Source organism: Loxodonta africana, chromosome 1 (assembly GCF_030014295.1).
Source record: "Loxodonta africana isolate mLoxAfr1 chromosome 1, mLoxAfr1.hap2, whole genome shotgun sequence".
Taxonomy (NCBI): Eukaryota; Metazoa; Chordata; class Mammalia; order Proboscidea; family Elephantidae; genus Loxodonta; species Loxodonta africana.
The window spans coordinates 66,601,310-66,623,182 of NC_087342.1; the positions used below are offsets into that span (position 1 = coordinate 66,601,310).

A 21,873-nucleotide genomic window follows, 5' to 3' on the forward strand; every position below is an offset into this window, starting at 1 on the left:
ACAGTTATTAGAAAAAGATAAAACCATTTCATGATTATATCCTAACAGTTTTAGATGGCTCAGTAAACCTCATGCTATTTGGGTCATCATAGTTTCATAGTACTTATATTGTCTGTCATAACACTGTGAAAGTTAGCGGATAATATGTGGCTGGCTTTCATAAAGAAGTCTGAGAAATTACTGTTCTTTGTAACACAACTAGCATGATTAATAGTTAGCTAAGTCTTTGATTCTAATAACTTGACCCACCATAGTTTACTCTGATTCTAAAGTAAGCTGTTAATTGCTTTATTTGCAGGACTGGCTTCTGCTATTTGGGACAAGATTTGCTAGGAGCTTCTCCATGGTAGTGATGAGTTCTCTTTTTATTTTCTATCATTTGAAAATAAGAAACTTTGACAAATTGGCTTTTTAGATTTTGGCCTCTCCAAAGAGACAGCTTTTATTTTTTAAGAGAAGACCTGTTACACCCAAGCATGCACTAAAAAGCTAGATAATAAGAGAAGCTTGGTATGGGATGGCTTGTTAAGAACCATCTCAGAAATAGATGGAATGGATACGGGCGGAATGGATGTGGGCTCAGCAGTTGTTGTTGTAGACAATTCGGCATTTGAGGAGCTTGAGATAGCTGTCAATCTTGTGCGAATCCCTGCTTAGGCAGCGGAATAGGTTATAAAAAGCAAACAGGCGAGTATTTTCATCAGCTGTCTGCAGAGATGGAAGTCCCGACCAGACAGAGTAGGCCTTGTTTTCTTTGGCTCCAGGATGAACCTAATCATCAAAAAGATAGTGATTTATTATTAGTACTATCAGTATCCGTTGACCCTTGTTCCTTGTAATTGCTGAATTAAATTGTGGGGAAGGAAATGTTCATCAACAGATAAATGGATAAATAAGATGTAGTATATCCATACAATGGAATATTATACAGCCATAAAAAAAAGTTCTGGTACATGCTATGACATGGATAAAGGTAGAAAACATTATGCTAAGTGAAATAAGGCAGACACAAAAGGGCAAATCTTGTATGATTCCACTTGTATGAAATATCTGGAATAGGGAAATGCACAGAGACAGAAAGTAGATTAGTCATTACCGTGGGCTGGGGTGAGGTAAGGCAGAGAATGGGCAGTTAATGCTTAATAGATACAGAGCTTCTGTCTGGGTTGATTTAAAAAAAAAAAAAACATTTTGGATACAAATAGTGGTGGTAGTTGCACAACATTGTGAATATAATTGCGCTGAATTGTACTCTTGAAAATGGTTAAGATGACAAATTTTATGTTATATATATTTTATCACAACTTAAAAATATATTTAATATATTTGGGGAAGATACAGGATTGCATACGTCTCTAGACAGAGGCATGGATTCTTGGGCTAGTGTATCAGACATCTATTAGTAATCTAAAAACTAGAAGCAGAAAGCCTGTGTTTTCTGGCGTGTATGTGATCACAGATGAAGTATATTTGTTTAGGAGTAGATAGACAGTGAGCAGAAAGTTGCTATTTGAAGATATACTTGAATGTGACCAAAGGAAGATGAAGAGCTAGCCTTAATCCTCTCACTTGAGGAATTATTTTATTTCCTGATTTTTGTCCCTGATGTGTACTTTGTACTTCATTTCTTCTGACAGGTCGCCATAATTACATTTATCTTTTTCTTGCTTTGAACTGAGTTTTATTCTCCAAATAACTGTACGTACCAAAGACCTTAGAAATGAGAGATGTACTTGGTGTTTTAAGGTGCAGATAATCTAGTGATAACTAAGAAGATCTGCTTAAGTAATTGGGGGGAAGGTGTTCACATTCCACCCAAGACAGGTACCCCACCAATGTGTATGAAAAAAAGCTGCTGTCTTTTGAGGGCCCTGGGATGGAAGGTGCTGGGAAAATCACCAATGAGAAAGGGTAGTGCTGACAGCTACCACTCAGTAGTGAGGGCTGTGTGGTAGGGCTGGCGGCATGATTGTGATAAATAAAAGATACTGAACAACATGACAGAGGGAACACTATGTCTCTCAGAATTCTTTCTGCAGGCTGGGAGTCCCAGAGGTCTCAGAGACTGAGTAACGAGTTTGGCAACTTGAGGGATGAAAATGAATTTGGAAAGCTGTTATATACACCCCTTGGATACTTATAGGCCCTGATCTGCTGACCTTTCTCCTACAGAGTAAGAATATTTTTTAAATCTGGGATTCCTTAGTGGAAATATAAAGGCTATTTATATTTGTATCATATATATATCCCAAATATGGAGCCCTGGTGGCACAGTGGTTAAGAGCTCAGGCTGTAACCAAAAGATCAGCAGTTTGAATCCACCACCTACTCCTTGGAAACCCTATGTGGCCATTCTACTCTGTCCTATAGGGTTGTTATGAGCTGGGATCGACTCAGTGGCAACAGGTTTTTATCCCAAGTATATATAGCCAAAGGGTATACAATATCCAAATATGATAGATATTTGTTGCTTTACTTTATGCTTCTTATATTTGGTGCTTGAGCATTAGGACAAAAATTGACTGCACAAATGGACAATGATATAAACAGGAATAAACAAACAACTGGTGGGGAAAACAGAACAGAAAATGAAGCATTATAGAACAAATTAAATCGTGACCTCAGAAAATAGGCCCACTGTAATGAAGAAAATAACTTGAAAATCTAGGTGTTTATCTCACACTTCCCAAGGTTAAGATGTGCTTTGTATCTGTGTTGAATAGATTCTTCTCCCATGAAGATTACAGAAATGACACATGATAACATGTACTTAGTATACGATAAGAAATCTAAAATTTCTCCTGTTATTATTCCCATAATCGGATATCTTTCTTTAGGTGATGCATTATTTCTGAACTTCAGAAGGCTGTTGCCTCGCTATGTTGAAATTATGCCAAATGAATAGAGACAGATGTTGCAAATATTAACCCAACCTAAATATGACCAATTATTTGAGGAGATTAAATGCAATGGTATGTTTGATTGTGGAACCCCAAGAAAAAATTTAGAATGAGACAAAAACAAAACAACAACAACAAAAACCCTTTGCTGTAGGACAGAGTAGAACTGCCCCATAAGGTTCTCAAGGAGCGGCTGGTGGATTTGAACTACTGACCTTATGGTTAGTAGCTGTAGCTTGCTGTAGTTTTTAACCATTATACCACCAGGGCTCCTGAATGAGACAACTTTTTTATAAATTACAAAATAAAAAAAACACTCCAAAATAGATATACCCCCTTCTTCAGTTACCCCCTAAAGTCTAGTGCTTGTGGGACTTCATCCAACTGGATTTCGATGCTTTCTTTTCTCCCTTCCCACTCACATCTTTTGGTATCGGGAGAAATGAGGAAGAATCTGACCAGAATTTTAGTAGTGGGTGTCCTGGTATCCTTGGAAGGAAACATTCATCTTGCAGATCCTGCTCTCTGCTTTTCTTCCCCCCCAAATATTTTAACACCTGCCCTCAGGAAGGGGCAATCCTGTGATGGTTTTTGTGCAACACAGAGAATGCTGTACCTGTTAAATATGACAGCAGAATCCTGAGATTCACTTACCATTGAAAGAACTTTAAGATTCACTTACTATTGAATCTATTACAGGTAGCCCCCGACTTAAGACAGAGTTCTGTTCTGAGGACTCCATTGTAAGTCAGTTCTGATGTAAGTTGAATACCTCTTTTTTTAGTTTTCATTATTATTAATTTTTATTATCAGATCTTTATAAATCTGATCTTTGTCTTTGGGGGTTGGAAGCATTACATATAACCTTACAAATATATTTTAATACATACATATTACTAGTGATGAGATGTACCAAAAAAAAAAAAAAAAAAGGGAGACAGCCGTAAGTGCGGTTCATCGTAACTCGAATATGTCATAGCTTTTTTGGGGGGGGATTACCCGTAGTATGAGCTACTACGCTCTTGTTTATTTAATAGCCGTTGAGAACCTACAATGCCTAAATTTCATCCTTGCAAAGTCAGATATTTCAGCACTCATTCATCATCAGAGATATATCTTTTTCATTAATGAGAACAGGAGAGAAGTTGCTCACCTGGTCCACTATCTTTTCTATGCCTTCTAGAAGTCGTTCGTTTTGCTCTTTAACCTCGGTGGCTTTTGTTAGGAGAGCACTCGGGGCTTTTGGCAGGCTATGCACTTCAGAGGCTAGATGATCAAGAGGGTCATTCCAGGAGCGCAGCATTGTGAGGACCAAGTTCAGAAGGTCTCCGTGCTACGCAGTCATAAAAAAAAAAAATTAAAACAGGCATAATATAACAGGTTTACTTAAGTGTGATTTTTGCTAAGAGAGGTTGACCTAACGTCTCTTTTTTATTTCTGTGTCTGCAAAAGTGTTTCTGTAGGTGATACAAGTTATAGAAAAGTAAAATTTAAGCTATTGGCCTGTGTCGTCACGTGCTGTCGAGTTGATTTTAACTCATAGTAACCTTATGGGACAAAGTAGAATTGCCCAATAAGGTATTTTAGGCTGTAATCTCTATGGGAGTAGATTGCCAGGTGTTTTCTCCCACCGAGCAGCGGGTATATCTTGTTTATTGGGTGATCGGTCCCTACCTTGAACTAGTCGAGTGGTAACAGAAATGAAGAGTAGAGAAGGATTGAATTGACACCGACATGGAAATCTGGACTAGAATATGAAAGAAAGGAGCTGTAGGACGGTACAGGTCAGGTAGTAAATAGACATACAGTTTTACTAGGAGTATTGTAGCATGATCAAGAACGAGGGCTTTCCGTTGGGTAAAGCCTGGCCTCACTGTTTACCAGCCATGTGACTGGTACAAATTCCATAACCTCTCTGAGCCTGTTTCATTATTCCAGCAAGGTGCAGTAGTTTAAGAGCTTGGATGCTAACCAAAAGGTCAGCAGTTCAAATCTACCAGCTGCTTCTTGGAAACCCTACAGGGCAGTTCTACTCTTGGAAACCCTACTCCTTTAGGATTGCTATGAGTTGGAATCGATTTGACGGCAACAGGTTTGTTTTTTTTTTTTAATATGTTGTGGGATTTGTATGAGGATTAAATGCAATAATGCACATAAGATGTTTTGTGAAGTGTCTGAAAATGTAGTCACTCTCGATAAATGTTTAATTTCTCCTTTGTCTTCTTTTTTCCTTTTTCTTCTTATTACTGTCATGATTATGATTAATGAGATTAGCAGGCAGAAAGAATACTGGTGCCATTAGTAAAATTGTAAAAGGGAGAACAGATTGTATTTGTAGGCATATATATGTAAAGAGGTGGCTAAATGTTCCATTGCTGACCAAACGGTCGGCAGTTGAAATCCACCAGCTGCTCCTTGGAAACCCTATGGGGCAGTTCTTGCCCGAGCCGAGTCAGAATCGACTTGATGGCAATGGGTATATATAAAGATGTTTACTTTGTGATCACGTTAAGGCTGTGCTTATGGCACTGGATCAGAAGGGAATCCAATTATAAGGATAAAAAATTGAAGGTTGGACAAATGATTGGGGCTTGATAGGCAGATTTTATTGTCATCGGAACAGGGGCAGCAGTTGTAGCTGTGAGAAGCAGAATGTAATATATTACAGGACTTGCTGCTAGGGGGTGACTAATAATATGGTAGAAGGGTGCAGAGAAGTCAGTGAAGAGTAATGAAGTGAGGTGTCAGAGAAGTAAGGAGAACCAGAAGGAGAGACTTAGAAGTCAGGAAAGAGATGGTTCAAAGAGTTTAGTGGTCAGTAATGTTAAATGCTGTCCATATAGGAATCACTAGTTATATGTAATACATAAAACTGCACTTGAATTTCTAACATCTACAAACATTTTGCAAATTTTATATTCTATACATGGAGTCCAATTCATGTCAAGCTTTCATACAGTATAATATCTGCTATCCAGGTACAAGGCATTGGTTAACTCAATGTCGGCTTCATGGTCAGTTTATAGGTTTGCTATCTGTTTTGATACTAGCATTTGATTTTACCCACAACTCATTAACTAGGTCATATAATTTCTGTTTAATTGCTTATTCCACCTCTACTTTTCTCTGCATGTGCAATTACCATGACCTATTAGAAATTTTTTTTTATTTAAAAAAATTTGAAAGCCTTTAATAAACTACAGCAGGGTAATGCCAGTGTCCTGTCTCAACCTTCTAGATGAAAAGTCTGGATGACAGACTCACATGGATCTGTTGGGCTTGTTCCTTGTCTTCAGGAGTAGAGATGGAAGAAGTATGGCAGCTGTTGATGGCCCTGGGTATGAACCCTCGACCCAGAGCATACTGTTTATTCTAGAAATGATCAAGCAAATTCAGTTAGTTGGGGTTGTTTGGGCATTGAATTAATGAAAACATTACCAGAATTTAGTATATTTGATAGACTTTTTTTTTTTTTTTTTTTTTAGTGAGAGCCATGTAAGCGTTGAAACTAAAGAATTAGGTGGATATCCCCTTTGTCCACTTCTTTTTCCATTATGTCCATATATTCGTTTTTACTTTTATCCAACTTGTCTAAATTGCAACCTCTTCCCTTCTTTTAAATTCTCTTGTTTATTGTCACCCTTTCCACAAGTTACCATTTGGAGAGCAAACACCAAAAATAGAAAAAAGCATGAAGCAGTAAATGTTTTAATTTAGTATTTAATATTTGAGCCAAATGCCACCGTACATATGGACTTATTTAGCTGCTCAATCTCTAGTTTGCTGTGAGTCAGAATTGATATGCTTGTCTTAATAGGCATTATACAATTACAACTTTTGTTTGATTAACTTCTGAATCCACACGCCTTGTACTGTGTTCATCATAGATGCTGAATACAATTTTCTTGACTGTGACAAAAAGTCAAAGAGGCCATAAGATTTTAGTAATTGACAGAAAAAGAACAGAAAAAAATTTAGCTAACACGTTAATGAAGAAAAAATAACCTGTAGCAAAATGCTGTGTAAATTTACAGAATTACGAGGAAGATTTGGAAGACAAAAGATGGCCAGTCAAAAATGGAGGGCAAAAGAAAAACCAGTAAGTGTGTAAAAATAACCATGTAAACAATTTTTTTTTTTTTTTTTTTAAACATATATTGCAACCACTGAGCCAAGTTCTCTATGGGGTCCCTTTGATTTACTGAAGCAGTGAACTATTTTCTGCTTCTTTACTGGCCTAAAAGAGTTAACATGCAACCTTCAAAATACCTTAATCAGAAAGAGAATAATTGTTTCTACTTTTAAACCACCCTTTCTGTTATAATTATAAACCTAGACACTGGAAATATTAGAACAGTGATTCCTAGCATTTTGGAGATGTCTGAAAGGTATTATTATTTGTTTGCTTTCGCATTCCATGGTTATCTACAATGTGCTTAGCAGGGCTTCAAACCGGTTCAACCCCCTGCTGAAAATTTGCATTTCTTACAAGTTCCCCGCTGAGAATTCGCATTTCCACCCCAGATATTCTGAATTAGAAAATGCATTTTAACAAATCCCCAGGTGATTCTTCTGTAAAATTTCCTGGGAGCTTGTTAGAAATGCAAATTCTCAGCAGAGGAACTTATTAGAAATACGAAATCTCAGCAGGGGTTGGAACCGGAAGGGAACTGGTGCTAGTTGAGAGACATGACCCCTAATTGCAAGAGCAAGAAATCGACACTCTTGGTTTTCCTCAGTCCCAGCTAGAAATATATCAAGCATTTAAAAACATATTTAAAATTTTCACAATATACTGAACTAGAAGAAAAAAAAAAAAAAAATCATTACTACACTTTTTGAAAAAATTGGAACACTGAGGTGTCATGAACCTCTCCCTTTCTTGTTGTTCCACATTTCATTAGCTGATGCCTTCTTTCACCTAAAAACCAAACCAATTGTGGTTAAGTTGATTCTGACTCATGGTGACTCCCTGTATGTCAGAGTAGAACTGTGCTCCATAGGGCTTTCAGTGGCTGATTTTTTGGAAGTAGGCTACTAGGCCTTTCTTCTGAAGTGTCTCTGGGTGAACTCAAACCTCCAACCTTTTGGTTAGCAGCTAAGCGCATTCATCGTTTGCACCTCCCAAGGACTCCTCTTTTACCTGTCAAGGTGTATTATTTGATATGTGGCTTATGAAATTTTCTAGTTTAAAACTTAGTAGCCCTGTCATTCACTGGAAAGCTCCTTCTGGGAGGAAGTGAGAAGTGCAGTACTTACAAATTCATGGAACATATCTGAGGAGAGACTATGGATGTAGTGAGACAGCATGACTGCTCGGTCAAACAGGTCCGGGAGAGACACCTGGCACCTGACAGACCCCCTGGGACAGACGGGTATCGAGGCCACACTCTTGCACAGGAGCAGGTTTGACACCAGCAGCAGCAGCAGCAGGAATGACCCTGTTTAAATAAAAACAGGAGCCATGCTGAGACGGTCTATTCAGCTGAGGTTATCAAAAGCAATCCTGAGGAAGGAAGCCTTATTGCTGCCATTGCCCCCAGCTGCATGATTTGGTCCTGTAATAGCTGAGGGGGGAAGAATCAACACTTTCTACTGTGTAAATTTAGATATATAATTATATTTGCACAGATATATAGTTTGAGAAGTAGGTTACTCCGTGCATTTTGGTATTGCTCCCAGAAGTGCTTCTGTACTTAGCAAACATTTGGAACTTAAATTAATTTTGAGCCAGGGTGTTTAGGTCATTCTCTTCAGAGAGTTTAATATCCTGGGAGTTTCTATGGCATTTTCAGCAGTGGAGCTCTCTAGGAGTTTGCGATTTTTTTTTAACTCTGTGTTGCCCAATCGTTGCATGTTAGACACCGAAATGACAAGGAGAGCACTGTTAATGGGTTTGTTTTTATCTTCATGACAGATAAGAATAAACATATGATCGACTGAGTGCTAATAGTGAGTATGAAGAGAATTCTAACGTAAATAGGATGCTGTAGGCTGCATCTGCTAATTTACCATCATAATCCCATGCAATTGCTTGAACCTTTTACGAGAGGCTTTTAAAGTTTTTCTCATTTGAGCTTTACAGTAACCCTGTGAAGTACACTGGGTCTTCCTTATTATCATCAAATTCTATTGATGAAACAGACAGCTTAGAAAGGTTAAGTGATTTTCTCTAAGTTCCATTATTATAAGCTGGTGGAGGAGGCAGGACGCCAATACTGTGGCCTTGTTACATCACACATACCCACGGGCTCTCCATCTGCCTGTGAGAGGGACTGGGCTCGTGGTAGTCAGGGCTCAGTGTTTGCAGAGGTCCCTGCCATTACTTGTCAAGAACAACACTGTGCCTTTGATTACATGATAATGGAGGCCCTAGGAGGCTTGATTTTGCTCACTTTTTCTGCTCCACCTATAAAACACCCACTTTTCATGAGACAGTGATCTGAGATAATATTAATAATTGACACTTTCAAAATGAACCACTGTGTAGCTACCAGATTAAAATCAGTTTTTAACTTCATTGAAACTACTCCAAAAGAATATCTGATATAAATATGTTATTTATCAGAAACTGAGTTTCCATGGAACCTTCAATAAATGTAGTTAGCAATGTCCACGATAAAACTAGGCAAGTGCTAAGGATTTTTGTGTGAAAAAAATGCCTAAACATAAATTGTGTATAGAATATAACTAAACCCTTTAACCACAAAATGAAAAAAATAATGTGAGATAACTCATAACAGACTTTTAATTTTCCAAAAGAACGATACTTCTGAAAATTTTGTTTTACACATGTTATAGTCATATAATGCAGCTGAATGGGTATTTTATCTACACGTGTAAATAAAATGAGCTTTATAGGTAGAGAAGCTGGAGTATTGGCTCTATGAAATTAATATAATTGAACAGATTTTTTAACTCTGAGTATCTTCATCCACACCATCATCTTCTGAAGGATTCTCTCAATGTCAGTTGAGATAAAATAGGCAAATATTTTTGGTTTTGATTCAGAAAATAAATTTTATGGTTGTTACTAATTTCTATTCCTTGCAAATGGCATCCAAGAAAGTACAGGCAATTAGTTATTACTAACCTAGTTTTCCCATTGAAATGTCATTTGATTTAAACCAAATTGTCAAAGTAGTACAAGAGACACTTCTGCCATCATTGTCTGTGTTATGGCTTCAGAACTGAAAGTTTTCATCAGATTCATTCAACTTTACCAATCCACATAAGAGTTCTGGGAGCCAGAAAATGTTAGTTTCTGCCTTCTGCAGATGTAAAAAATTGGACCCATAAGCTCTTGTGGTGTTTTTCTAGTACAGGGCTTCTCAACCTTGGCATTTGGGGCTGTATAGTCCCTTCTTGTGGAGGGGTGTCATGTGCATTGTCAGATGTCTACCAGAATCCCCGGCCCCTGCCCACCAGATGCCAGTTATGACATCTAAAAACATCTCCAGACATTATCAAATGTCTTCTGGGGTGGAAAAATCACCCCTGGTTGAGAACCACTGTTCTTTTCTAACGTGTCCATATACAGCTGCTTTCCAAAAGCTTCTAAAAGCTGTAAGCCTGAAACCTTTTACCAACAGAAAATTAGCTAAAATTTCACATTAATACCCCCCAAAAGAAGTGTTGATAAAGCCAAAAACTGGATTAATTGTTGCACATACCTTTCGGCGATGACCCCTTGTTGTCCATAGTGATGATAGTTGCGGGAAACACTCTTCACCAGAGAAGATCTGGAACTCCTACAGCTTTTCCTTTCCTAGACATGGGTTTTATAAGCCTCTGACATCTTCATGAATCTAGTAATCAGGCATTCCTTCCCTTTACCCGGTCATCCATTTCCGTCATTGAGATTACCCCCGTAATTTCAAACATCAAAAGGTACTTTCTTATTCATATTCAGGAAGACATACTGGCCAGAAATGAACATTCTGGGAAGGATTTTGATTAATTAGACTGAGAGGAAATGAGAGAAATGATGAAGGTGAGCTCTGGAGACTAGGTTAGAGAATCTGTAAAACTGCAGAAGTCATTTACTTGAAAATTTATCTTTTTTTCTCTGCAGTTTCTTGAATATATAGCATTATGTTTCACTGAGGTGATAGTTTTGTGTATTATCAAAGGGTTACTCAAGATTTCTAGGTGAAGTCAAGATTTCAAAATTGGCACTCTAAAACTAGGAAAGATAGAATAAGAATCGAGAAAGTAGGATTTTCAGTTCCCTGTTACACTCTCGTTACAATTCCCTTATTTTTTTTCTTGCTTTTTTATACATTCTGATTTATCTTTTTAAAAAATGACCTATATGTATGGTGCTTAGTTTTGTCATGTGTACTGCCCTCTGTTTGCCTGTTTTGGTTTTAACATCATGTAAACTTGGATTATTATCCCCAGTTTACAGGTCAAGGAGCAGAGGTTTAGAGAGATTAAATGCCAAGGGTATAGAGGAAGTAATTAGTCAAGTTAGACCCTGGAAGGATTATTGCTTAAAGAGGTATCGGGGGATGCGAGGAAGTTTGGAAAATGAACCATTTATCAAATATTGCTGTGCACCCACACTTCATTCTAACACGGACAAGACCTTACCTCTAACCTTAGAGAGTTTATTTTGGGGAAGCGACATAGTGGTTTTCAAAGGCAAACACACACATACATTCACCCTAATATAAGATGTAGTAAACCAAAACTCTAGCTAATCGTTCCTACTGTCCTCAAGGATAATAGTGGATAACCTGTTATTAACTTATGATGACTTTACCTTTTCTGACTCCAAGCCATTCTGGGGCTAAAGTGACAAAAATTCATCTTTCGTGGATTCAAAAGTTCCACTCACCTTTGAAAGATTTCCTACATGAAATGATTATAATGAATAAGAAGTGAGTTGTTGATGACTTTCTCTCATTTTGAAGCCCATGCGGCAGGCATGTAAAGCAGCCTGTGACCTTTAATTTCGATTTACCATATGTCTCTTAGAGTACACTGTGACGGATGAGATCATTAAAAAAATAATCACTTATTATAGCATTTACTTTTTCTATTCTTGCTCGGGCCACATTTGTTCTTCAGCAAGTATCTGATTAACTGCTTTTATGGGGGCCGAGAAATCTTAACAAAGACTAAATTTACTGAAAAACTGTCTTTCTCATTGCCTTAGCTTAAACAGTCCTAGACATTGAATCATAAACATGATAGTTTAGAGGCTCTATCACTTTATAGGAGCCCTGGTGGTGCAGTGGTTAAGAGCTCAGCTGCTACCCAAAAGGCCAGCAGTTCAAATCCGCCCTGGAAACCCTATGGAGCAGTTCTACTCCATCCTATAGAGTTGCTGTGAGTCAGAACCGATTTGATGGCAGCAGGTTGGATTTTTTTTTTTTTTTGGTTTATCATTCTAAAAGCTGGGTCAGGATTCCATACATTCATACTGGTTCTGCATTTGTACCACCAGTTGTAAAGCCTGAACTAAGAGAGCCAGGGCAGCGTGGTGGGGAAATTAATGATGCCCTGTATTCCCCTCCTCTCCTAGAAACCCAAGAGTAAAAAAGCCTACCATAAGAATTGACAACTTAATCTTAAAATTTAAAGGTGTTGCAACTTTCGTAGATAGCCAGGATAAGAGTAACCTGAGAAAATCTGAGTCGTGTTTACTCAGTAGAGACCTACAGACTCCAAAGAGGTATGCATTGCTGTAAAATGTATCATGTGCTTCCTTGCTGCTCCATAGTCCCACAGTTCCTATTAACAGGATATTGCAATATCTAAATAATGCAAAAGCCGTATTTTATGCAAAAGTCAGAGTTGTCTCTGTATTTTCTAACTGCTATACTTGTCACTTCTATGTCACTTATAAGAGCAAAAGGTGGAACCTGGGTAAGGTGGAAACTTGTCAGAGAAGGAAAACTCAAAATATTTTCCACTAAAACAAGTAATGAAAAAGTGGTTAGACTACACCTGTCAAAGGTGGAAATCTTGCAAGACTCAGGAACAACAAGGAAGTCCTGTCAAGTTCTGGCTCTCAAACATAGGTTTCGCTGTGTCTCTTTCTATTGTGGCCTTCTGCATTATATGTGCTCTTTTGCAGGCCTTCCTCCTTATCAGACTTAAAGAAAACAAGTTTATCAAACTTCCTCTTTATCAAATCTAAATTCTATCAAATGTAGAATAATAAAGAAGTTTGCTAAGAATGGACTTGCCTGATTTGTTTGTAAAAATTCATTTGTTTGCCATTTTTGATTTGAGGATTTGTGGTTAAACCAAGAGCTGGTGATTGATGTCTGCTGAGTAGCAGAATAAAGAGCTCAAATGGTGCTAAAGTCCACATTTTAACATTGACTAATATCAGGTTGGTTTTCATTCCTAACTAGGAATGGAGTTTGTATTTTCTTATGTTTACCTGTTTTTAGTTTTGCAATACTTTTGTCTTTTCTTCTGTTATTTACACAAAAATATTTAAAATGCTTCACATAACTTGAAAGGTGTCTACTGCAAGACATAATGGAGACTATTAAAGGATGAAAGAAATTGAGATGTTTACAAAATACTCAGAAGATGTATTACAAATATATTTCATTATATATTAGTAAGAAGTTTTTAGTAAGGAGTTATCTTTAATAAAGTGAAATTTGCAAAGGACTAAATATGTATTTTTTATTGATTTAGCCAAATAGCCGTTTTCCAAAACTTAGACTGCAAGACCAGCTAGGGTGTACGTTGTCTTGAATATAAAGTAATCAGAAAACGTGAAGGGCCCACTGGGGAAATGTTCAGTCACATTGGTGCCTTCTTGAATGGCTGTTTCAGGATGGGCAAAATTTAGCAATTTCATTATATTCTACTATTTAGATTAACTTCATGTCTATTAAGACATACATTTTCTTTCCCCTAAATTCCGTACTCAATGTTTGTTTCTTATTGAGGCTTTTCAGGTCGTCAGCATTTCTAAGTGATCCCAGAACCCAAATTCTTAATCCTCTGGCAGTGCTTTGAGGGCATTTGATCCTTAAATAAGGAAGCCATAGTGGGAGCATTTAGTAATGTCCCGTGTGATGGCTGTGTTGTTGTTGCTTGTGTGTATTTCACGGCTGTAACGTTCATATCCTCTGAACCAGTTCTGAGGTCTGTGTGTTAGTTTATCCTATGAGTTTCTTATGCTTATTCTTAACCACGTCTACCTTTGGGCACATTTTAGTGCCCAGTGTAAGACAACAAAGTAAACATCAACAACAACAAAAGATGAAAGTAGAGGCCAGAATAAGCTCACACAAAATTACTTGATTTCTATAAAAATGTCAAATCCCAGTTAGATGCTGTATACAAGTGATATATCTAAAACCGTGGTCCTCAAAGGGTGGTGGTGATGGTGGTGTTGATTTTCCTCCCCAGGGACCTTTGGAAATGTCTGAAGACATTTTTGATTGTTATAACTGAAAGATGGGGGTGCTACTGGCATCCAGTAGACAATGGCCAGGAATGCTGCTAAACATGCTACAATGTGGAGGACAACCCCCAAACAAAATATCAAGCAGTCCAAAATGTCAATAGCAGCGCTGTTGAAAACCCCTGATCTAAAATGCAGTACTGAGAAAAAGTTAAAAGAGCTCTGGTGGCACAGTGGCTAAGTGCTCGGCCACTGAAAGGTTGGCAGTGGGAGAAAGATATAGCAGTCTGCTTCCCTAAAGATTTACAGCCTTGGAAACCCTATGGAGCAGTTCTGTTCTGTTCCTACCGGTTTGCTGTGAGTCCGAATCAACTCAATGGCAATTGGTTTGATTTTGGTTAAGTGTAATAAAACACTATCAAACAAATTATTTGAAATTCTTGCAATAGTAATATTAATACTATTTAATAATAGTAAAAAGTTTAAATTTCAGGCAAAAAAAGGTGTTCAACGAAGCAAAGTACAAAGTATTTTGTGATATTAGGCAATGTCTACAATGGGGATAAGGCTGTTAATAACCTTCATGCACTCAATAATAGCATGAAAACATCATGCAGATATTTAGAAAATGCAAGGAGAAATTAACCAAGACATAATTTCAAGCACCTGTTGAAACATCTGCAGTAAATGCCATTATACTTTACTATAATGAGAATGTAACAGTATTCTAAAACTTGGAACACTTAGCAGTACAAATAGGTAAGTAGTTCAGTTCGTTTTGTTTTGTTTTCTCTTAATGGTCACCAATGATTATTTTTTTGCTGATTCTAAATAACTCCTTGAGTCCTTAACTATGTTAAATTCTTCCAGTGTTCAACCCTACACTCTCCTCCTTGGCAGTCTTATTCAATGTTATGGCTTTCTCTGTCTTCTCATGAAGATGATTCCAAATTGTATTTATCTTGCTCTTTTTGTCTTCCCTTACGAGCTGCCATCTACCTGCTAAACATTTCAACCTGTGTGTCCCAAGATATGTTGAATTATTCAGAGAAAATCCTTAACTATTTGTCTTTTCTCTCAAACCACTGTCCTCTGCCCCCCACGCTTAACATCTCAGTTGTTTATTTCCTTTTTTTTTTCTTTTTGCCACCACACTCAACCAGTTGGTATGTTGCAATTGTTCTACCTCTTTTCTTATTACCTCCATAAAATTCTCCTTCCTCCTCTCTCTAGGTTATCTTGACCTGTATATTTATAATTGCTTCTATTCCATTTTCTCCTACCTATGCCCACTTCAATTTTAATTTTTTTCCAATCAGGAACAGTTATCATCCTCAAGGACAACTTTGGAACAATTTCCAGTTTATCTAAATCATTGTATTTGAGAGTCAGAGGAATTATGGAGTTAATCCAACTAAATAGCACATTTCACAGATAAAGAATATGAGGTAAACATATTTAATTATTGATAGAGCTGACAGTAGAACTCCTGATCTTTTTGCCTGTCAGACTAATATATCTTCTTGTCTCATATACTCCTACTTATATGCCCACTGAGCTTTTAAAGCAATGGACGGTAAGTCTTGGTGAAGAGATATAGATGTGACCTTGAATTCACATTGAGAGATACATTATTATCAAAAGGGAAAATGCCAGGGTAATTTCATTCCCAAAGAAAGAGGAAAGAGAAATTGAATGTTTTAAAACACTTTAGGGCCTTTAAGGAAACATTGTTGCTGTCAAAGAGAATTTAAATGTGATTCTAAATCATGTTATAAAACAATATATTTGTTAAAATACTTCTTAATGAGTTATGTAGATAAGGCAGGACAAGCTATTAGCAATTTTTTTCTTCTTCACATTGGTCTTTGATTTGTCTGCCATTTTGTTCTCGTAAGAACTCTCACTGATATGATTCTTGTAGATTAAAAAAAAAAAGGTTGCTGACCACTTTAGAGAAGCAGTATTACTATTACCGTTATAGGTGATGTGGCATTTGAATGTTCTCTCCTCTATAGGCCATTTAGTGTTCATATTATTTAAGATTAACTTAACGAGATGAGAAATGGAGATGTCTTCCAGAAATAAGCATCAATTTCAGATAGAAAGAAAGAGAGTGAATATAAACTATAACTTTTTGGCAATAACTGGAGAATAACAGATAGTCTTAACTGTTGCTTCTGTTGTTGTTGGATGCCATCGAGTCAATCTCAACTCCTAGTGACCCCATGTGACAGAGCAGAACTGCTCCACAGGGTTTTCTTGGCTGTAATCTTTTCTGGGCTGCAGATTGTCAGGTCTTTCTCCCGAGAGTGCGTTCGAACCACCAGCCTTTCAGTTAGCAGCTGAGTGCTTAACGGTTGTGCCACCAGAGTTTCTAATCCTCCCTCCCCTCCCCCAAAAAACCAAACCCATTGCTGTAGAGTCTATTACGACTCATAGCAACCCTATAGGACAGAATAGAACTGCCCCATATGGTTTCCAAGGAGTGGCTGGTCGATTCAAGCTGCCAACCTTTGATTTAGCAACCGAGCTCTTAACCATTGCGGTACCAGGAATCCTAAAAAAAAAAAAACAAAAAACCAAACCTGTTGCCATCGAGTTGATTCCAACTAGGCAGAGGCAAATACTTGTCTCTGTAGCTACGCCCCAAAAAACAGAGAAAACATTCACTGAGATAAATGAAAATCATGGATGCAGATATTGGGAGCAATGTTTGTGAGAATGTTTTCACCTTTAGTTTATAGAAAACTTTCTCATTACTTTCAGGTCACATCAAGTAAATTGGAGCACATTCGATTATTTAAAAATATTTTTTTAAAAATAAGTGTGTGATGTAACTATTTCTTCCAAACTTTTGACTACCTAAACAAAGTTTAAAAATGAAATAATTATTCATATGATTCAATGTAAAGAGAATTCTAAAAAGTTAAGAGAGGACTTTCTCACCATTTTTTTCAATAAATTTAAACAAATATTCATTGCGTTTTATACATCTGTATTGGATCTTATTTTTTTTGTCAGAACCTTTTATATTTTTGTTTACTTGTTAACAAATTAGATACCAGACCAGTTGCTGTCTGGGAGATTCCAACTCATGGTGACCACACATGTGTCAGGGTAGAACTGTGCTCTATAAGAATTTCAATGGCTGATTTTTGAAAGTAGATCGCCAAGCCTTTCTTCCAAGATGCCTCTGGGTAGACTTGAGCCTCCAACATTTTGAGCACATTAACTGCATGATCCAGGGACTCCAGAAAATTAGACAGTTAAAAACCATCCATCAAATTTGTTGGCAGGCTTTGTAGACCCTAAGCAACTGTTAGTATAGTCATTAATAATCTTTTACTTTTCAAATGCCTCCATGATCCAAACAACGATGATCAAAAGAATAAAACCCCCTTTTTCTTAGAGCTCTGATCAGAATCTTATAGCCTGCACACTGAGGTATAGATTTTATTGATGTTACTTGACTATTCTAAATTTAACAATCCTGTAAGTCACTTTTACTCAGTGTGTGAGTGGGTGCTGCAGTAGATGTGTTTGTTCTGAATTACTCAAATAATTGTCCCAAGTCTATCACAAAAATATATTACGCACAAAATATGTTTTAACTACTCATCATTCTAAAATTTTCAGAAAATGTATCTTTAAAAACATTACATGTAGTGTTTCCATTATATGAGGTCTTTCTAGCAACACAACTCAAAATCAAAATTCCATAAAAATTATGCCACTGGAGCTTTCAGTGGTTCTGTAGGAAGGCCAAGGATATGAAAGTGGAAAAGAGGCAGCTTTTGATGGATTTAAAAATTTGATATGACATGTATATAATATACAAGGTGAAAAAAATAAAGTACAGATAACATCTTATCACCCAGGCCCATTTCCACTAAATAACCACTTCTTCAAAGGCTAATTAAATTAAAAATGCACACCTGCAGAGTATTTGTGTGTTTAAAAAATTCATTAAAAGTGGAATATACCTTCCTGTTTGACCAATTCCTTAATGAATATATTTGCATTTAATAATAGCAGCCTACCTCTAAAGCTTTCCTGTTCCTTTTCTCTGCCCTTATCCTATGCAGCCAGATTTCTAAAGTGAAGACTAAAAGCTTTGTGGAAATGTCATGGGTTTGTCTTGTCAAAAAAAAAAAAAATCTTTCCTTGTAGTTTACTTCAATGTCATTCTAAGCATAAAGAGCTTTATCATCCCAAACATAAAACTAAAAATGTTATTTTATAATGTTATGAAAGACTTTATTAGATATATTCTCCCTTTTGATAGAAACATTTTAGTATAGTTCACAAAAGATGACATTAAAACTATCTTATTTTCATTACGACTCCAATTTACATGTTTATATCGTAAGCCTTATCTTTTTAGAAAGGCCTATGTGGGAGTAAACTCCCAGATTTTTGGATAAAGAAGTACGCTAATTCCTCAGAACAAATTGCCTTTCACTGTTTGCTGAGGAGTTACATAAACTTATTTGTAAATCATAGAAAAAGGAAAAGGAGTTTTGAATTATATTATTGGCTCCATTTCTTGCTTACTAGGGATGTATCTACATGACTGTGACAAAATAGTTACTTTATTACCAAATTTGAGCATATGATTTGTCATGTTTGTAAAAGTTCCTGATCCTTCCATGTTCCCTGCTTCTCATGAAGCTCTGTAAGCCAGCTATGCCCAACAACTTCCAATTATATTTAGTCCTTCCAAGGTATCATGAAATCAGATAGGCCATGAAACTCATTTGGAGCAGTGGCCTCTCTGCACAGGACTGATCTGATAATATATTGAATAATATTTAGAATATATGTTGAATCTTCAGCAAAAGAGACCATAGATAATTGTTCTGATATCTATTTCTGCAAAACACCAAACCAGGACTTCCGGCCAACACGGCACCATAGGCAGAAGCACCATGCCATTCCTCCACAGCAAAGACCCAAAAAACTAAGTTCAACAGAGACAAACATCATTCCTGGAACCTGAAGTGCCAAATGAAGAGACAGAGAACTCAGCCAAGCACCAAATGGAATAAGAAATTGACAGAGGACGGAGAGCGAGGAGAGATGCATCTGGACGGCCTCATCAGCTAACATAGCACGGATCCACCATCTTGGATTCCAGTTGGGGATCCGCAGACAGGGAGCACGAGAAAGCAGCTTCGTGGAACTCCCAACACGAGACAGAGGACCCGGAAACCAGCAATACATACTTTCCCACCCCCATTCTCTTCCCGCTGCTCTACCTCTGAGCTTCCTGGCTGGCTGCGGTGGCTCAGCCAGCTGGGAAGTGCAGCGTCCTGTCGCTTGGATCACCCCGCCCACGTCAGAGATCAGTGGACAGGGAGTAGGAGAAGGCAGCTTCACGAAGTTCCCTGCAGGAGACACAGCACCCAGTAACAAGTAATATACTCTTTCCTAGCCACGCCCCCTTTTCCCCCCTCCTCCAGCTTCCTCTGCTTCCTGCCAGCCACAGTTTCTTGGACAGGTGGGAACTGCTTTGGCCTCAGGCTGCTTGGATTTGCCCTGCCCGCACCTGCTGGGCCCCTGAGCTGGTGTTGATTCTTTCCATCTCTTTTGTTTTTTTCTGTGCCTCCTACCACCTTCCCCTCCTTTATCTGGAACACCTGGCTCCATGAGCCATCTTTGTTTCTTCTTGAAAGGCTGTGAAGCCATACTCAACTGGGGAACCACTCCCCCTGCCTGCAACATGACACTGGGGGGATCCCTGGGGCTTTTCTTTTCCTTGTTTAGCTTTGTTCTGTTTGTTTTCTTTTTCTTTTCACAGCTTGGGAGCCCCTTCTAGCTGGGCTGCCCAGCACAGCTTAGGAGCCACTCCCCTAATCTGCACAGCTGTGTAGGTGGGATCTCAGGGGGCATTTCTTTTTTTTTCTTTTCACCCTCTTTTCCCTTTCTGTCTGTCTTTATTTCTCAGTTTTTGCCTCTGTACAGTTATCTTCTTTTCCTGTTTCCTAAATATCTGGTGCTGTGTGACATCTGTACCCCCTCTAGCCAGGCTATACTGCATAGCCTGGGAGCCACTTCCCTGGTCTTAGCAGCCCCACCTGTTGGACTCTGGGACTTTTCTTTTCCAAATTTTTATCTAGTTTTTTTTGTTGTTGTTTATTCTTTCTTTTTCCCTTTTTCTTTTCTCTGCTTCTTGGTTTCTCATCTCTCCACTCCAACAGCAAGCTTCCTTAGCAGTCTTTTTTTCTCTTTGCTAATTTGTTTTTGGCTCCTGTTTTTCTCTCCTCTTTCCCATACCCCTATTAGCTCCACACATCACAACCTCCCCCCTCTTTCCTGCCTACCTGCACCATGCACTGAACATCACACCCCCAGGCAGCACAGGCATGGCCTACTGGAATCTGCCCAGCACTGATTCCTAGCCCACCCTGTCGGCCCTAATATGTGCCTCAAACAATCCACCTCAACCGCTCCCCTTCAGCTGCCATAGCTGAATGACTGGCCCTTCCCACTGGACAAGGAGTTGAAAAGTATGCTGACTACAGATGAGCAAACAACAAAGAATGCACAGCCCACCTGCTCAGACATAACCTAACAAAACAAAAATGCAGGACAAAAACAAATCTACAGTGAAGAAATGAAGAAAATAACTACTAAATGTCCGGAAGACAGCAGACAGTATGAAAACATTAAAAAAAAAAAAAAAAAAGGATGGGTCTCGTAGGTGTCCGAAATAAAATACCAGATGACTTTCCAGTAGACAAAAAGGCATTAGAACTTCCTGACAGGGAATTCAAATCTCTAATATCCAGAGCAATCCAAGAGTTGAAGCAAAAAGCAGACAAAAATGAGGAAAAAATAGACAAATTTTTGGAAAAGACAGACAAATTCATGGAAAATACAGACAAAAAATGGAACAATTCAGGAAAATAATACAGAAACAAAATGTCAAAATAAATTCACAACTAGAAATCATACAAAAACAACAATTAGAAATCCAAAAAATAAACAAGATTTCAGAAATGGACAGTGTCATAGAAGAGCTGAAGAGCAGATTTGAAATGATGGAAGACAGAATCAGCGAAATTGAAGACAAACACTTGAATACAATTCTGTTTGAAGAAAAACCAGAAAAAAGAATGAAGAAAAATGAAGAAACCCTGAGAATTATGTGGGATACAATAAAAAGGAAAAATTTGCTAGTGATTGGAGTTCCAGAACAGGGAGAAAAAAAAAACAGGGAGAGAAAACGGAAAACACAGAAAGGATCATTGAAGAATTGCTGGCAGAAAACTTCCCTGATATCATGAATGATGAAAAGCTGACCATCCAAGCTCAGTCAACCCCATATAGGATAGACCCTAAAAGGAAAACACCAAGACATATCAGAATCACACTTGCTAAAACCAAAGACAAAAATCCTGTGAGCAGCTCAAGAAAAACAAAATCACATACAGAGGAGAAACAATAAGACGAGACTAAGCTCTGATTATTCAGCAGAAACCATGCAGGCAAGAAGGCAATGGGATGACATATATAAAACCTTGAAAGAAAAAAATTGCCAGCCAAGAATAATATATCCTGCAAAACTTTCAAGTACGATGGTGA

General features: G+C 37.8%; 1 protein-coding gene across 1 annotated transcript; it reads right to left on the reverse strand.

The window, feature by feature from the left end:
* Positions 1-579: 579 nt before the first annotated feature.
* PRL (prolactin) lies at positions 580-19,736 on the reverse strand. Its single transcript, XM_003416445.4, has 6 exons — positions 19,545-19,736; positions 10,574-10,668; positions 8,160-8,341; positions 6,165-6,272; positions 4,054-4,233; positions 580-771 (listed from the first exon to the last, which is right to left on the reverse strand). The coding sequence occupies exons 2-6, from the start codon at positions 10,599-10,601 to the stop codon at positions 580-582; spliced, it is 690 nt and encodes a 229-aa protein (XP_003416493.1). The 5' UTR covers positions 10,602-10,668; positions 19,545-19,736.
* Positions 19,737-21,873: the final 2,137 nt, after the last annotated feature.

Bases quoted from the DNA above. Each gene is read 5' to 3' on its own strand.
- PRL (XM_003416445.4), bottom strand. From the start codon at position 10,601: ATGGACAACAAGGGGTCATCGCCGAAAG. The intron at 6,273-8,159 runs GTAAGTACTGCA...GATCATTTCTAG, and splicing joins CAGATATGTTCCATGAATTT to AATAAACAGTATGCTCTGGG. The intron at 772-4,053 runs GTGAGCAACTTC...TTTGATGATTAG, and splicing joins TAGAAAAGATAGTGGACCAG to GTTCATCCTGGAGCCAAAGA.